This window comes from Aedes albopictus, chromosome 2 (assembly GCF_035046485.1).
Source record: "Aedes albopictus strain Foshan chromosome 2, AalbF5, whole genome shotgun sequence".
Classification (NCBI taxonomy): Eukaryota; Metazoa; Arthropoda; class Insecta; order Diptera; family Culicidae; genus Aedes; species Aedes albopictus.
In genome coordinates, this window is record NC_085137.1 from 154,071,064 (window position 1) to 154,089,128 (window position 18,065).

At 42.0% G+C, this 18,065-nt stretch overlaps 1 protein-coding gene across 3 annotated transcripts in view; it reads right to left on the bottom strand.

Moving 5' to 3' along the window:
• The window catches only part of LOC109420900 (ribitol 5-phosphate transferase FKRP), an 80,346-nt gene that overhangs the window by 35,064 nt on the left and 27,217 nt on the right, over positions 1–18,065 (bottom strand). For all 3 annotated transcript variants that reach the window (XM_062850627.1, XM_062850626.1, XM_062850625.1), the window contains exon 3: positions 6,584–7,634. In XM_062850627.1, the coding sequence (XP_062706611.1) occupies positions 6,584–7,459 (876 nt within the window). In that variant the 5' untranslated portion in view covers positions 7,460–7,634. The remainder of the gene's footprint in view (positions 1–6,583; positions 7,635–18,065) is intronic.

Below are 18,065 nucleotides of genomic sequence, written 5' to 3' on the forward strand. Positions count from 1 at the left end.
TTCCTTATAGGAGTTTCTTGGAGTCTTTCTTGGATTCCTGCAGAAGCTCCTTCAACGATTCCCTCAGCAGTTTTTTTTACTAACACCCCCGGAGTTCCTTCTGGAATTCCTCCAAAATTTTCCAAGAACGACCAGGAGTTGTTTCAGGGATTTATCCAAGATTTCCTTTAAAAATTCCTCTTTCTGGGAATTTCAACCGATATTTATACCAGTATTCCTCCAAAAGTTCCTTCTGGAATTCTCTCCGTCCTTTAAGGATTTGTCAAGGAGTTTCTTTTGAAATTCCGGAGAAATTCCGAAGTGACTCTGTAAATCTCCAACGCGATTTTATATGAACAGTTTTATAATTATTTTTCGAGGGATCTTTCCAGGATTCCTTCACAAGTTTCCTTTTTGAAGTATCAGAAATCCTCCAGGAATTATTTTTGTGATTCCTTCCGAGATTTCTGTAAATTTGAAATGGCTTCAGAAGTACTTTTTCTGAGATTCCCAGAAGGAATAAGTCAATATTGGATTTGTAGTAGTGAGTTGGTTTTTGTATGGTGAGATGCTAAACTCTCCGTTTCTGCATTGAAACGGTGCAAACTCATGGGTATTATGATTCCTAGCCTAGTTTGATGCTGTTTGAGCAAAACTTTGGGGAACTATGTTGTTGAAGTTGCAATAAATGAAAAAAACAATAACACAGTTTCCCAAAGTTTTGCTCAAACAGCATCAAATCAGACCAGCAGTCATAAAACCCTTGCTTTTTTGTTACCATTGTTGCAGTTATCATTTTATTGCAGTAAAGGAGAATTCACTTTCTCATTATACAAAAATTCAGCTTATTACTACAAATCAAGTTCTTCACTGATTGCGTTTTGTTCATGGAGATATGTAATCCCAGAAGGAACTTGAAAAAAAAAACAGAACGCACATCTGGAGGAATTTTTACAAAACTGCTGGAGAGATTGATAAAAAATGTTGGAGGATGGAGGAGGAACGCTCTCCCTAAGCAATCCCGAAAGGAGTTCCTAAAATAATTCCAGTATTATTCCTAGTAGGAATTCCTCAAGAGCTTCTGAAGGAATCTTGGAGAAAAAAAAAATTCAGGGTACAATTCTTAAAGGATCAAACAAGGAAATTCTTGTGTAATTTCCGGAGAAAATACCGTTCATAACTCGCTAACGGAAAGTTCGATTTGGGTCATCTGTGTTTTAGTCTGTTATGAACGTTTATCAGTTCAAATTTACTTCGCATGTCGCGACTTCGATTTGGTGCTGCGACGATAATATACGCCAAAAATTGTTTAAGAAGAGAGAATTAAATTTGTTCTAATTTGAATAGTTGAAAAAAAAATCGATTAATGTTAATCGATTATCTCAGAAGAAATGGGCATCCCCACCATGCAATGACAGTTCGACAGAATAAACGTCATTCGGATAGCGCATGCATTTAGTGTGTAGTAGTACCTCTTCTGACGCTTGATGGCGCCACATTCACTAAAAAGGTGTCGCCAAAAAATCGTAAGAGTGACCTATATTGTTAATATAGTATATTTGCCTCTATGGTCGAATGGCAGCGCGCGTGGGACAGTTCCACCAAAGGAAGGTGGACCCATAGGTTGATACCGAGGGTAGATAGTTGGATTAATAGGCGCCATGGGGAAGTTACATTCCACCTGACACAGGTCCTTACAGGTCATGGTTGCTTCCGACAGTATCTACACCGTTTCGGGCATGCAGATTCTCCCGAATGCCCAGCGTGCAATGGTTTAGAGGAAACGGCGGAACACGTTTTGTTCGTGTGCCCGCGTTTTCGCACAATGCGTGACCGCATGCTTGCCACATGCGGGGAGGACACAAACCCGGACAACTTGGTCCAGAGGATGTGTAGGGATGAGTTTGGCTGGAACGCCGTTTCAACGGCTATCACCCATATCATCTGGGAACTACGGAGGAGGTGGCGCGTGGCTCGGAGAGTGGCTAGTCCAGATGCAGTACAAGAGGTGGTCCAGGGGTTCGGAGTCGGCTTCGTAGGTCATACCGGTGCCCTGCGGTCGAGATCGACCCTTACAACGATTAAGTGGCCGCGGAGAGGAAGTCCCGGTAGCGGTGCTGTCGTGGCGTCGGTCTACTGGGTTGGATCCGAGCCCGCGGTTGGAAAGGGGTCCCCGGCAAGGGTCGGGGTAGGTGAGATCCTGCTGTCTGCAACCTACGGGTGCATCTGATAGGGCCTGAAGGGTAGTGATACCCTTCCTTACGGGCAGGTCAGATCGGGTTGCACGTGGGCATCAGTTCTTGATGTCCGCTCAGCAGTAGGGCGCGGGCGGGGTTGACCCTGCCCGCCTTCCGAGGACAAAGGGAGTGGCGAGGACCACTCGGGAAACTGGCTAAGCGCCAGCATGCTACCGTGATGGACTCTCCAAAGCGAGTCATCGATGTTCGTTGCTGCAGGCTACGCAGCTAACCTTGTGGGCGCGATGTGCACTAGCCCCTCTCTGAAGCAATACCTTCTTGGTGGTTCCGGAGAGACGTAGGGTTTGGCGACCATAGGAATGGTTTAGTGGGTATGAGGAGAGAGTAGTCCTGGATTTTACTTTTGTTGTAGAAGACGGCCTGTCAGACCTACACTACCCTAACCTTCTGTTAGGGTGTCTGTTGAGCAGATTATCCCCCTATGGTTTAGAAGGAAAAAAAAGCTCCTAGTCTCTGCGGATTCTCCCGAATGCCCAATGTGCAATGGTTTTTTAGAGGAAACGGCGGAACACGTTTTGTTCGTGTGCCCACGTTTTCGCACAATGCGTGACCGCATGCTTGCCACATGCTGGGAGGACACAACTCCGGACAATTTGGTCCAGAGGATGTGTAGGGATGAGTTTGGCTGGAACGCCGTTTCAACGGCTATCACCCATATCATCTGGGGGCTATAAAGGATGTGTCATGTGGACTCGGAGAATGGCTAGTTCAGGTGCAGTACAAGAGGTGGTCCAGGGGTTCGGAGTCGGCTTCGTAGGTCATACCGGTGCCCTGCGGTCGAAACAGCGATTAAGTAGCGGCGAACCAGTCAAGCTTTTATTGACGATTTAGCCTCGGTATTTCGGAGCTGATGAATCAGCTCTGATGGTATGCTTGTTGCAGGGTTGTTAACAGTCATGGAGCTGAAGCATAATCACTGACGACAGCGGGTAATAAAAAGTTTGCGTCCACTGAACGAAAATCCCCGCCATAAATTGAATGAAAAGTGCTTCATTGGAGCCCCATGCCTAATATCAGATGATTTGTAGAAGGCCGTCATTCAACTCTGACGGATACAAAACAAGCGATATGGAAATCATTCAGTGTTATAATTATAATCATTCTATTCTGAATCAAAACAAATCTAGGTAAGGATGATTGTCATTCAAAATCCATCCAGTTTTGCGGTTCATATATAGATGAAAGTCATCGTAAAATCTAATGTTGCTCATATAGGTGTCATTCTCTTGAATCTGTTTCAATTCTGCTTCAAATATCCTAGGAAAAATAAAATCACAACCATTTCAACTAGTTGAGGAGAAATTGAGAGTCAATTTCTCTCGTACTACTTGGCAAGGTTATGACATTATTTTTCCTAGAATATTCGAAAATAATAACAGACAAAATTTAGTCGTAGAAATGCGCTTTATTTTTAAAAAATCACACAGAACATTCACGATTAAAACATTAACTACCACTAAACTGACCACTGTTTGGGCACATTTCATAATTTTTTGAAAACAGACTTCAATATTTTAAATTTCAGGCGACCACTTCGACCGCTTCATTTGTTTTTTTTTTCTATCTTAAACTGGTGCGTCAACAACAAAATAAAAAGCCAAACTAAAATAGAATGATTTTCGGAATGGTGCTGTGATGGAACACATTCAGCTTGTTTTCGAATTGTGCTCATATCAGGGTTGCCATTATGCCAGATTTATCTGGCGCTGCCAGATTTTCAGGTGGCAAAAAGACAAAAAGAGAAACCATCGATTTTGCCAGATTTTTTTATTTTAAGCCAGATTATCAACGCAACTCCTCCTTGGTTTTTTGAAAAATTATCTTATCGATCTAGCCATTTTTAGACAACCAAAAATTCGGCGTCTTATATCTTAATCTGTTTGCCGAAAACTCGTTAATTTTCTTGCACATTCAAATAATCATCGATAATTATTGTCGGTTCTCGTTTTTCAGCTGAATAAGATTTAGAGAATATTTGTAATTATGTTATCTAAGTACAAAGTTACACAGCTTGTATACTGTTTAGCTGGTTTGGTGGAAATTGTAGCTATATATACTCGTGAATAATTCTTGTTCGACTTCGTATTATTGACTCGACGAAGAGGGGAAACGGCAATGTATTTTTACTTTGAATATTCAATGCAGAAATAGTCCAGTTAGCTTTTCTCAATAACTGTAAACATTTTGCACCTTGAACACAATACTAAAATTTAAGATAATTTTGAACTACTGATTATGATTTTTATCATATAGCGCATTTAGTTCACCACTAGACTATCGCACTAGTTTTCACGAGTGCGAAAACGCAAATAAAAGTGCGCGATGGCATCATATCAACTCGGTGTCTTCAGAGAACTTATTCAGCATAAATTGAAGAAATAGTGCGCCGAAGACATCAACTTGATTTGATGCTATCGCGCACTTTTATTTACGTTTTCGCACTTATGGAGACTGAGTGCGCAGTCCAGAGGTGAACTAAATGCGGTATACTACATATGAAATTGTGTTGAAGGCATTCCAATCTAATGAAACAAATATTATTTAACACTGCTTCATTATTCAAATCATAAATTCAGTAGAAATTTGATCAAAGTTAAGGATTTTCTTAGCAACGTGTAGTGCCAGATTTTGCCAGATTTTTAATTACGGACTTGCCAGATAAGTTCAAAAATGTAGTGGCAACCCTGGCTCATATGCACATTCTGCCCGTTCAAATTTGTCAGACAACTTGCAGAAAATAAAAATACAGAAGTCGAACACAAACTCGACAAAAAATGCGCGGAGAATCATTCGATAACGTTTTTTAGGAATGATGGATTGAGCACACGATTGAATGAGGAATCATACTTAGGTCGTAAGGATTTTCGTTCTGTGTATTGAATGATTTTCAGTATGAGGCACATATAGAAACGATTTCAGATGGTTTTGTGATGATAATCAATCACAACAAACTCTGACTCAAATTCATTCGTAATTTGTGTCGATTCTAATTTTATTACAGGATGATTTTCAATCAAGAGAGCGCAGTAAACTCATTTTGTTACAAAATCGTTCAAAATTCGGATTCTGCGGATTTGTATCGCATTGAATGACAAATCATTCTCTGTACGGCGGGAGATTTCGTTCAGTGTCACTGAGTCAGCAGCTCTTGACTATTTTTCTTCAAACACCGTCAGTCAGTTTGCTGGTCGCGACGAAAAAGTTTTGGCGTTTCTCTTTGTTGGCATTTTCGTTGGGTGGCTTGCACCGAACAGGGCAGGCAAACGAATAATCAGTCTCACGGGAATGGCTGACCAGGAAAAAAAAATGCAAAAATGAAACACGCCTTCATTTGGAATCGAACCAAAAACCTTCACATTCACTTGGCATTAGATGACACTGTAGAGAAAATTAAACATTTTGTTTTATCAGATACGAAATTTAGCGACCTGTGTACTTTTCTGCGATTTGAAAATTCTGATAGTCTTCAGGCGTCGCCCTGCAAAGGTTAGTGACCAAAATGGGAAATTTTTTAATTAAATTTTCATAAAACTAGCCTATTAGAGATCATGGAACGTTGAAACATAGAATGGTTAACGTCAAATGGACGAAAACGAGGTTTGAAGTTGAAAAACACTTTCGCATTTTTTCCTGCCGCATACTGTGCAGCAAAAGTTAGAAACTTCCTGTTATTGACCAATGCTTGCTGAAAATATGCCATGCATCTCAGTTTATTTGGAATGCCCGCCCTCCATGCTTATCTGGCATTCCAGTTTCGTTTATTATTATTATTACGGCACCCCGTCGTGCGCAAATGCATAAGCATACATATGGATGCACGAAAGCATCCCACAAATGAAATTTTATGATGGTGAAAGCGTGACGCTTGAAATATGTGTACCGTCGTTGAGCGTGAAAATGATTTTATTTGGAATGAGTTCGTTTCTGGAATATTGTTTTTCAAATATGTAGTTTAATAGTGCACCATAGCATACCTAAGTCTACATGTTAAAGTTTAGCATGAAAAAAAAAATCAAATATTCATTCATTGTTTTGGACCTTCTTTTTCTCGATAAAATTTGTAAATCAAAAACCATTATTTTGCAAAAAGTAATCATCTTTCTGATATTTATAAACTCAATGTGAAAACAGAATTTTAAGCAATTTTGGTATTTGGTTCTTTACTTCTTCTCAAAGGTATATGCTCTCTTAATAGATCTACAAAATTATGTCCTCAAAATAAACTTCACCCCCAGTGACGGTATGTTTGCCTGGGTGTTTCCCCTAATTAAGTATGCATGGCGCCGGAGAAGAGACAGACAGAAAAAAAAACGCAAATGATTATCCTGCATAATTGATTCAATTACCATGTCACAGCTGTCGGTGTCGTTGCCGGTCACGTATTCCAGGGTCCAGTTGGGAAGATCCAGCAGCAGATGGCAGCAGTTGGCCGTGGACTTTGGGTTCCCTGCGAACGGAACCGCAATTATCCTCCGTTCGGGCTTCTGGTTGAGGTCGATTTTATTCTCCACCGCTTGATTGTTCTGCCGCAGAAGGACATTCTGGTGCTGCTGGAGAAGCAGCTCGTTCTGGGAGGGGGTGGCTATTTCACGGAGCATACGGGTCAGCAGGGAGCGGCCATTTAAACGAACACTGTCCGGCAGGAATAAGACATATTTGGTTTGCACTTGCAGAATCGGTAGGGTGTCTTTGAGGGATTTCGTAACGTCGTAGCCGAGGCTGAAAAACTTGACGTTGCTGTCTTTTTCAAACCACGTGGTTTGATTCGTCGATTGACCAGGATTGGTGAATATGTCTAGAGGCGGATATGGAATCTCCGGTGATATGACGAAAACTTGCACATTCGGGATAAGGTTCGTTACACTAGCAATTGACTGCGTAAGGTCGTTATCGAAGTCGTAAAAATCACGAAAGATCACAGTAAGACTTTTCTTCAGAAATTTGTTAGTATTTTGTATCCGGTCTCGTATTCGACTGAACTTGGTAACTTTCGTCGACCTGTCCCGATCCCTGGAAGTTATTCGAACACTTTCCAACAGTAGCGAACTATCATGGGAACTAAAGCTGTTAAGCTCATCGCCCGTATCACGCTGCTCTCGATTGCTGAACGTTTCCGCCAGCAAATTGGTACTCGTTAGAAAGTATTTCCAGGAATAGTAAAACACTACCAAATTGAAGCAAATCATAAAAACGATGAACAACTTCCCATACTTCATACGCATGTTTCATCCGTGGTAGAGCTTAGCACAGGAAACGTCCGGCACTCACTTTTTTTTCCCCCAGTTCAACGGGGTGGCATGTCACTTTCAGCTTCACTGATTTTTATAGCCACTGCTGCGGCAATGTGAGCGAGCATTGTCGTCGTCGTCGTTGTTGACGCTGTTGTCGACGCAGTTGCTGTGAACGAGAGATCAATTAAATCCTCCATTATGTGCTGCGAGGCAACCCATCCAGGAAGCCCAGTGCACAGTGTTCTTACTAAAGAATAAAAGTGTTGTAATAGTTAGTAATATGCAGTCACTGTAGTTTTTTTTTTAATTTTTATTCTTAATCACTTAACCAGTGTTTGGACGAAAAAGTGATCAGTGAACCACTCGGCAGTTTTTCTTCCCTTCTGTTGGTTCTGTTTCAATTACCAAGCGGTGTATGTTCTCTCGTCGAGTCGCATGGTTCACGAAGGAACACAAAGAGGATACTTCGATATAAACAAGCTGCGGCGATGAGCGGGCATCGCTAAGTGTAACACTTACCGATGATCGCTCATCGTTGGCTTGGGGCAACTGTGAATAATCGTTATTTTCATCAGTATTTAATGCGTTTTCGCTTTAAAAACGTGAAATACTATTTAATTTAACTGTATTCATGACGTTGCAGGTTGTGTAGTCACAATAAAAAAAGAATTATGGCAATAAAATATTCTTACCGAATGCATCGCTTTCATTAGCGTCATCGAGTATCTTCTCTCTTGATTGCGCTCTCGTATCGAACCGGGCAAGAGAATGAACAGCATTTCGGGGAGCGTTCCCGATCATGTTGGTTCATGAAATGTTACATTCGCGAATGTATCACTTGCTGAGCATGGACCATTCAGTGGTTCGCGATAAAAATCCACACACTGCACTTAACCTAATTTACAGCTCTTTTGTCCACAAGGGTACTACGTGAGCGATTCCACTTTGTACAGCGCCTAAATGTATTCTATTCTATTCTACTGTATTGAACTGGTTGCCTTTGTGCTTCTTTCATTCTTCTACCCTAATAAAAATGTATTATACACTGGCAATTTGTCGTATGATTGTATCATTCCATGTATGATCAAAATGATAGCCCGAAAGGGTTGTTAAGCGCGTTGTATCATATTTTTCTATTAGGGTACCCTGTCCATGGTAGAATGATGAGCACGATGATGCTGATGTGTGACTGCTGTTCCTTTTCCAGTCCAATTGGGGGTCCAATTATGAGTTGCGGTTCACCGATATCCAAAATTCCGGGTTCGTTAGAGCTATATGCTCCGAAAAGGGTTAGGTGCCAGCTGCTCTCGGGGGGAAAAGCAGCTGACGAAAAATTGCAAGTGCCGGGGCTGGGTTCGAACCCATGACCATCCGCTTATGAAGCGAACGTGTGGACCACTGCGCCACGGGCCCCTACTACCACTTTTGTTGTCATTTAAAATTATGGTGACCGATCTGTAACTAACGAAACGTCTTTTTTTTTTTCTACATACTTATTTTACGTAACTAGAATGTATTGCATGATTTTGATTAAATTTTTCGTTCTTTCCAGTATCATTAGCGTGTTGAGTTCTTTTTGGAGCTTGTCCTTGATTGACCGCCCATCCCGTAGCTACTTCAGAATTCGCCAGATCAGCTACACTCCACAAAGAACCAAGCAAGCTGTTTGGATCTTAATCTTCAGGTATCTTCAGTGTGTAAGCGTTTGGGCGAAAATGAGCCTGCTACGTCAGGATACGGATCAATGTGAGATAGGGGAAGGAAGTGATTGCAAGCGCTTGTCTACTTGAGGCCATTGAGTCCTCTGCACAAGGTCATACGAGTGTTGAACATAATCTTCTACGCTGATTTTAGGGAATTGCGAATAATTATCGACGCTGAGTAAAAAACAAGACAATCGCCAGGAATACAAACACGGAAAAGACATTCCCTTAATTAACCCTCCTAAGATGTTAGGATCTTCGCACCACGATAGCATAAGGTACGATCAGCGTGCCTTCCTGGGTGATTGACCCCAACATCCTAATAGGGTTAAAGGAGATCCTTATCACAATTCGGCTTGTCATTATAGCCGACGCAAAATTGACCCAAAATCGCAACTTTTAGAAGCCGCTGGCTGTTCGAGCTCGTATGAAGTTGATCATCAATATTTACTTCTTTTCTCGACCAGCCTAGATAGCTGTGTAGTGTCGGTAGCGGTTGTCTCATTTGGCTAAGAATAACACTACAGACGGCCTGATCCAGTGGTAAGTGTCCACTAAACAGGTGACCCCTAATCCATGGTGTGATGCGGCTTTATGCTTACCGTGCCTAGGAATGAATGGCTGGGGGGGGGGGGGGTTTAATAAAAACCTAACCGCAAACGGAGCCTGTGGAGTACCAGGGCGCCCTACACAGTAGACCTGTTCACTTTGAAACTTTTTTTCTCCGATTCTCCGTGACACATCAAATTATCAACACACATGCAAAAACAAGTCTTCAGTCCAAAATTGAGCCAAATTGATAAAGATTTAAAGGTGTATCAAATCGATTTTGTGTTTTTTTAACCGTTTTCACAGAAATTTACTCATAAATCCAGAAAATTGCTCCGAAAGGGTGCCAAAAATACAGTTAGGACATAGTTAGTACAATACTCTACAACTTTGCCGAAGATACTACGGTGTTTAAATTGCTTATTTCGAAGCTATTCAATAATTTTAGTTAAAAAATCACGAAAAAACACGATATTTTTACGATTTTACATATAAAAGTCATGTAATTTTACATTATTTTACGTGACTAAATTAATTAGCTATTTCTCCTTTGTGTAACGAACATTTCGTCCATACATCGTTTTTGTGTAGGAATTCGTTTTCAATGACTAATTATCAAAAGTATGTCACGTTGATACTAAAAATCGCGTAGAGTTGCCAGCACGAATTAAAACAAAGTTACCCATCATTTAGACGTCATGCCATCGTATTCTAATGTCTTTTGATTCAAGTATCAGAAATAGCGTAGATGATAAGGCTCGAGCCTGTGGATCAGAAGGTCCCAGGTTCAAGCTCAAATACATAATAAACTTTTTTTTTCTTTCTTTGTAGCAGTTAGGATGATGAATCTGCCGTGAGCCATGGCCCATGACTTACACGAAATCTCCCAAATAATGATGATCGGGACCTGCCAATTAAGCCCATTCCAGGACTAGCTAGATATTTAGTTTACTTGTTGACAAGAAATCGTGTCGACGAGATCAGCTGGACGAAATATTGGACATCTGTATGATACCGATTAATTGAGCATGAGCATAGATGACCGTACTATTCGTAGTTGCTACTCCGTGATTGACCAGAACAATCGAAGTTGCACAAGGAACCAACAGACGGAGCTTGGGAGTAGCTTACCGTCCTCAATGTGCATCTTCGAGAATTCCAAACTTTATTAGGTCAATAACGGCGCCGGCCACGTCCTTACGGTCATCGAGGAAGGAAAGGAATGTTATTATGACGTGCGTTGCTTACTAAAGACCGAGATCACCTCTGCGTCTCCACGTCTGTCATGGGAAGGACTTTTTGTTAGTGGGGAGGGGAAGGGCGCATGATATGAGTTCACTTTGGTAAGTGGAGTGATTCATGCAACCCTATTAATATCAAACCACTTATTTTCATTTGGACTAAAACAAAACACATGCCGACATCGAAGATGACGAACCATTCAGATAGTTTTCGAAGTGCGAAAATTAACGAAAGAGAAAATAAAGTGATTTGAACCAACGTGGCTTTGGAGCTTGGGCCGACACTTGACGTGACGAACATTTCAATGTCTGTTGACTAAAATCGCAAAAAATGTTGTTTGTTGCATTTATCGTATCATAAATCGCCCCGTACGAAGATGAGCAGAAAAATAGACGACGACGACGACGTGCACGCGGACGATCCGAATGAAAACGCGGCCTGTAGGGTAAGGGAGGTATTTTGGACCCCTTTAGGAAGTGGATGAACAATTCAGCGAAAAAAGAAGGCTCCCACTTCAAAATATGGATAATTTCAGCAGGCTTTACGTAGAGCAACATTATTTCTGTCGAAAAAGGCCTAACAGAACTCAAAACTGTTGTAGTAAATACAAGAAATATCAAAACTCCTGAAGGATCTCGGGCTTCTATTTTGGACCACCTGATTTTATTTTGGACCACCAAGTGCACATATTTTGGCCCACCAAATTAAACTTCAATTGATTGATGAAATGAAAGCCACCTCAGCAAAAATTTAAACATAGTTAAAACTACGTGAAGTTTACATATTTTCTATTCATTTTTTAAAGCAGGAAGCGTTTAAAAATTACGTAACGGTTAAAAAAGATGAAATTTTGTTGCAATTGTCAATTTTTACGCATTATGGTATGATGTTTCGTAAAAAAAATGTTACGCAAAACTTGTATTTATTAACTATTGCATGACGTTAGTCACCATGCATAAATTATGTAACGTAGCAAGTGTGAAAGTCTAGTGATTTTGCAAAATATAAAGGTATTCCACACATATTATTGTAATGAGTGGAAAGGCCATCAAAAATAAAGTAATTTGAATGATACTTAAATTGTCAAACATGCATTAGATAACACATTGTCTCAGTCATCAACTAATTGCAGAGAAGTACAAGTTTTATAAACTTGATGACTGAACACCTGAAAATTTCAACTTGTCGAAAAGTTGTTAGGACACAAATCGAATCGAAATTTTTAACTTAACAAAAAGTTGTTAGAACATATCGAACCCAAAACACCCTCATTGTAAAATAAACGAATAACAACCCGGATCATGGGAGGTCCCAACTTATTATATTTATCTGTTTTCAGAGTACATTACATTGGCATGAATGTTTTCTCCCTTTAGAAGGAACTGGAGGGATGGATCTGTCAGGTGGTCCAAAATATGTCCACATCTGATTATGTTGAACATATTTTGGCCATACCTCAAACAATCATTTTAGTAAATATTATCGCTCCACCGAGGTTAAGAACAGTTTATTTTGAGTTCTTATAAGGCCCTAACTACATTCACATGAAATAAATATTTATTTGTAAAATTTAATACCTCTTCGAAGCCGACTACAAATTTATCACCTTCTTTGTTTTTGGTGCTTTTCCGTGCGTTTCGTTGGAAGTGAAAACATTTTCTCTATTTTTGATACTGACCAGCATATTTAACTGACATCCAAAATAAAAGTCATCACATAGTTGAATACTTTTCGTGTTCCAATAAAAAAATCCCAAGATTTTGTAGAGATTATGTGATATATATCATAAAACTCCCTAGGTGGGCCAAAATACCTGCCCGGTCCAAAATACCTCCACTACCCTACACTTTGCCACCAAAAACTCACTAAATCGCCCCGTACGAAGATGAGCAGTCAAATAGACGACGACGACGACCGAATGAAAACGCGGCCTGTACACTTTGCCACCAAAAACTCACTAAATCGCCCCGTACGAAGATGAGCAGTCAAATAGACGACGACGACGACCGAATGAAAACGCGGCCTGTACACTTTGCCACCAAAAACTCACTAAATCGCCCCGTACGAAGATGAGCAGTCAAATAGACGACGACGACGACCGAATGAAAACGCGGCCTGTACACTTTGCCACCAAAAACTCACTAAATCGCCCCGTAGAAAGATGAGCAGTCAAATAGACGACGACGACGACCGAATGAAAACGCGGCCTGTATACTTTGCCTCCAAAAACTCACTAAATCGCCCCGTACGAAGATGAGCAGTCAAATAGACGACGACGACGACCGAATGAAAACGCGGCCTGTACACTTTGCCACCAAAAACTCACTAAATCGCCCCGTACGAAGATGAGCAGTCAAATAGACGACGACGACGACCGAATGAAAACGCGGCCTGTACACTTTGCCACCAAAAACTCACTAAATCGCCCCGTAGAAAGATGAGCAGTCAAATAGACGACGACGACGACCGAATGAAAACGCGGCCTGTACACTTTGCCTCCAAAAACTCACTAAATCGCCCCGTACGAAGATGAGCAGTCAAATAGACGACGACGACGACCGAATGAAAACGCGGCCTGTACACTTTGCCACCAAAAACTCACTAAATCGCCCCGTAGAAAGATGAGCAGTCAAATAGACGACGACGACGACCGAATGAAAACGCGGCCTGCACACTTTGCCACCAAAAACTCCCATCTGTATGATACCGATTAATTTAGCAAAAACAATCCAATACGATGATGGAATTGCTTCTGGATGCAAAATTTATCATACAACGGTGGAGATTACTTGCATCTATCTAGCCACAAGCTACACAACTACACGATAAAGGGAAACTTCATTCTTACTATGCACTACGGTTTCGAAACAAGGCTATGATGCCAAATTGCAATGAGATGCAGAGTGTAGTCTCATTAACTTATAGCTGGATCGAGACGCAAAAAATCCTATTCCAGGGCTCGAACCTTGAATCTTCGAATCGGCAGTCTCATGCTCAACCATCTACACCAAATTGAAACTGATGCAGATGCGACAAAGAAATGTAATGACGTTTTAATCATGGGTAACTTTGTTTAATTTTGTGCTGGCAACTCTTTGCGATTTTTAGTATCAACGTGACATACTTTTGATAATTAGTCAATGAAAACGAATTCTTACACTAAAATGATGTATGGACGAAATGTTCGTAACACATAGGAGCAATAGCTAATTAAATTAGTCACTTAAAACAATGTAAATTTACATGAATTTTACACGAAGAACCGTAAAAATATTGGATTTTTTCGCGATTTTTTAACGAAAATTGTTGAATAACTTTGAAATAAGCAATTTTAACACCGTAGTATCTTCGGCAAAGTTGTAGAGTATTGTTCCAACTATATTTTAACGGTGTTTTCTGTACCTTTTCGGTGCAACTTTCTGGATATTGGAGTACATTTTCGTGAAAATGCTCGAAAAAACACAAAATCGATTTGATACACCTCTAAACCTTTATCAATTTGGCCCAATTTTGGACTGAAGACTTGTTTTTGCATGTGGATTGATAATTTGATGTGACACGGGTAGGTCAAAAAAAGTGAACAGGTCTACTACACAGTATGTTGCCCTTACTGCGCTAACCGGAGCAATGGTGCAGTGGACCTTGTGTTTCTCCGAGACGATTAGCTGCCCTTTTTTAGTCTCACCTACATATTTGGTTTCGCATTATCCGATTTACACAGTGTATTCTGTGTATCCTCGCCTTTGGCGTTTTCCAATCGATACCGATCTGGTTTTATTGCTACTGTTCTTTGTTGTGCTGTTGTTGCGAAGAGTTTCATCTTGCCTAGTGTGGGTAGTGGCTAGGCACGGTAAAGGCTGGGTATGCTGCGCAATTCAGATCCCATTGTGATCCACTAGCCTCTGCCCAGCAACTCCTATCCCTACCTCCACGCGGTACCGGCCGGAAACTATGAGCAACCTTAGGGAAGATCGGGTAACCAACCCCGGTGGGCAGGGATGGCATGTCACGCAGAAACTGTGCCCATTTACGCTCATCTTCCACTGAACTTCTCAGTTTCATTTACCTTACAAAAGAGAAAGAGAAAAAAACGCACAATAAAATGTACATAATTTCTCTCACGCAGAGTTTTTGTGCGGGTGATTAGAGTGCTGCGTGAGAGCAATGAGAGCCCGCAAGCCATAATCCCAGTGCGCAATTTCTGTGCGCACGCAGAAAAAAGAGAACTCAGTGCACACGCAGTGTGTTCAAAGGGGTCAGTGTTGTTTGAGCATTTGCTGAACCGAAAGCATGCCAATGAGTCCAAAACCCGCTAATGGGTATCAAACCCTGTGATATCAGAGACAAGCAGACGTCTTAAGCTGGTCAAGGACTTTCAGTTGATGGATATTTCAATTCCAAATTCCACCGCTAGGCGGTGCTAGTGAGCTAACAAATTTTGTTTTTCATATAAATCAGGAAAATTTGCAAAAAAATTCAACTAGCGCCGCCTAGCTGCAGAAACTCGAACCAAACGATAATTATTTTGAAAGCCCTTGATCTACCAAACAATTTTGCCGAAGACACCATCTTTCTAAAGAATCAGAATGCTGAGATATGTGAAATGTAAAATTTGTACGCTATCTAGCGCCGCCTAGCGGTGAAATCACGAATCATACGGCCCATATTCTGAAAGCCCTTGACCAGCTGAACAACTTTGCCGAAGAAATCAACTCTCTAGGTAATCAGGATTCTGAGATATATGATGGAAATTTTGTCAGTGTTGCATCTGCTTGTCTAAGATATCACATAAATCACAGACAAGTAGATGTGACACTAACGAAATTTCAATCTCATATATCTCATGATCCTGATTACTTAGAGACTTGATGTCTTCGGCAAAGTTGTTTGGCTGGTCAAGGACTAACCGATAATAAGACTTAATATTTAAAATTCCACCGCTAGGCGGCGCTAGAGAGCAAACAAATTTTAAATTTAGCATATCTCAGCATCCTCATTTTGTAGAAAGATGGTGTATACGGCAATATTATTTGGTAGATCAAGGGCTTTCAGAATAATTACCGTTTGGTTCAAGTTTCTGCAGCTAGGTGGCGCTAGTTGCATTTTTTTGCAAATTTTCCTGATATATATGAAAAACAAAGTTTGTTAGTTCACTAGCACCGCCTAGTGGTGAAATTTTGAATCTTAGGTCTTATTATCGGTTAGTCATTGACCAGCCAAACAACTTTGCCGAAGACACCAACTCTCTAAGTAATAAGGATCATAAGATATATGAGATTGAAATTTCGTTAGTGTCACATCTACTTGACTGTGCACTTGTCGTGCACTGGAAGCACGACTGAGTGCGCTCTCAACACGAATTTTTGTGTGTACATTTTCTGCGCGCACAAAATGTGCACGCAGAAACTGAAAAAACATGTTTGTTCTAGCATTTGTTTGAGCACTCATTTTGAGTGTGCCGCGATGGATGCCAGAGAGTGAGCGGCTGGTTTGTGTGTGAAAAAAGTTGCGTAGTTCACCCTCGCTCTCATTGAAAGTCGTGTGTGTAGTGTATGTTTTCTCTTCTCACGTTTCGCACTGAGGAGCATGCCATCTCTGCCGGTGGGAACTTTGGTCGTAGGCTGACAGGGAAGGGGGGGGGGGGGGTTTGCTTCGGCAAACCTGAGCGTCTGTTCTCCAGGCGAAGCGGCTCACAACAGCGTCTGATCCCCATGTTAGGGGCGGCTGATCTACGTCCGAGTGCCAGGGCAGGACTCTAAGCTCAATTGTGCACTATGGTCCTCCGGAAAGTAGGGGGTTGGTGTCAGGCCCTACGAGCCAGCTGTAAAAAACCATTGTAACGGAAAATCAGCAACAGAATAATACGAACCGAGACCAACGGCAATGACCCCAGCGAACAAAAAGGACTTGCGATTGGAAACTCGGTACGTGGAACTGCCGATCTCTTAACTTTATTGGGAGCACCCGCATACTCGCTGATCTACTGAAGGACCGCGGGTTTGGCATCGTAGCGCTGCAGGAGGTGTGTTGGACAGGATCCATGGTGCGAACGTTTAGAGGTAATCATACCATCTACCAGAGCTGCGGCAACACACGCGAGCTGGGAACAGCTTTCATTGTGATGGGTGATATGCAGTGGCGCGTGATCGGTTGGTGGCCGATCGACGAAAGAATGTGCAGGTTGAGGATCAAAGGCCGATTCTTCAACTTCAGCATAATAAACGTGCACAGTCCACACTCCGGAAGTACTGATGATGACAAGGACGCATTTTACGCGCAGCTCGAATGCGAGTACGATCGCTGCCCAAGCCACGACGTCAAGATCATCATAGGTGATTTGAACGCTCAGGTAGGCCAGGAGGAGGAATTCAAACCGACGATTGGTAAGTTCAGCGCCCACCACCAGACGAACGAAAACGGCCTACGACTCATTGATTTCGCCGCTTCCAAAAATATGGCCATACGTAGCACCTTTTTCCAACACAGCCTCCCTTATCGTTACACCTGGAGATCACCAAATCAGACGGAATCTCAAATCGACCACGTTCTGATTGACGGGCGGCACTTCTCCGACATTATCGACGTCAGGACCTATCGTGGCGCCAACATCGACACCGACCACTAGCTGGTGATGGTCAAACTGCGCCCAAAACGCTCCGTCATCAACAATGTACGGTACCGGCGACCGCCACGGTACAACCTAGAGCGACTGAAACAACCGGATGTCGCCTCAGCATACGCGCAGAATCTCGAGGCCGTTGCCAGACGAGGGCGAGCTCGGTGAGGCCCCTCTAGAGGACTGCTGGAGTACAGTGAAAGCAGCCATCAACGATGCAGCCGAGAGCACCATCGGGTACGTGGAAAGGAATCGACGGAACGAATGGCTCGACGAAGAGTGCAGAAAGGTTTTGGAGGAGAAGAACGCAGCGAGGGCGGTAATGCTGCAGCAAGGGACTCGACAGAACGTGCAACGTTATAAACAGAAGCGGAAACAGCAGACCCGCCTCTTTCGGGAGAAAAAGCGCCGCCTGGAAGAAGCGGAGTGTGAAGAAATGGAACTGCTGTGCCGTTCCCAAGTTCGGAAGTTCTATCAGAAGCTCAAC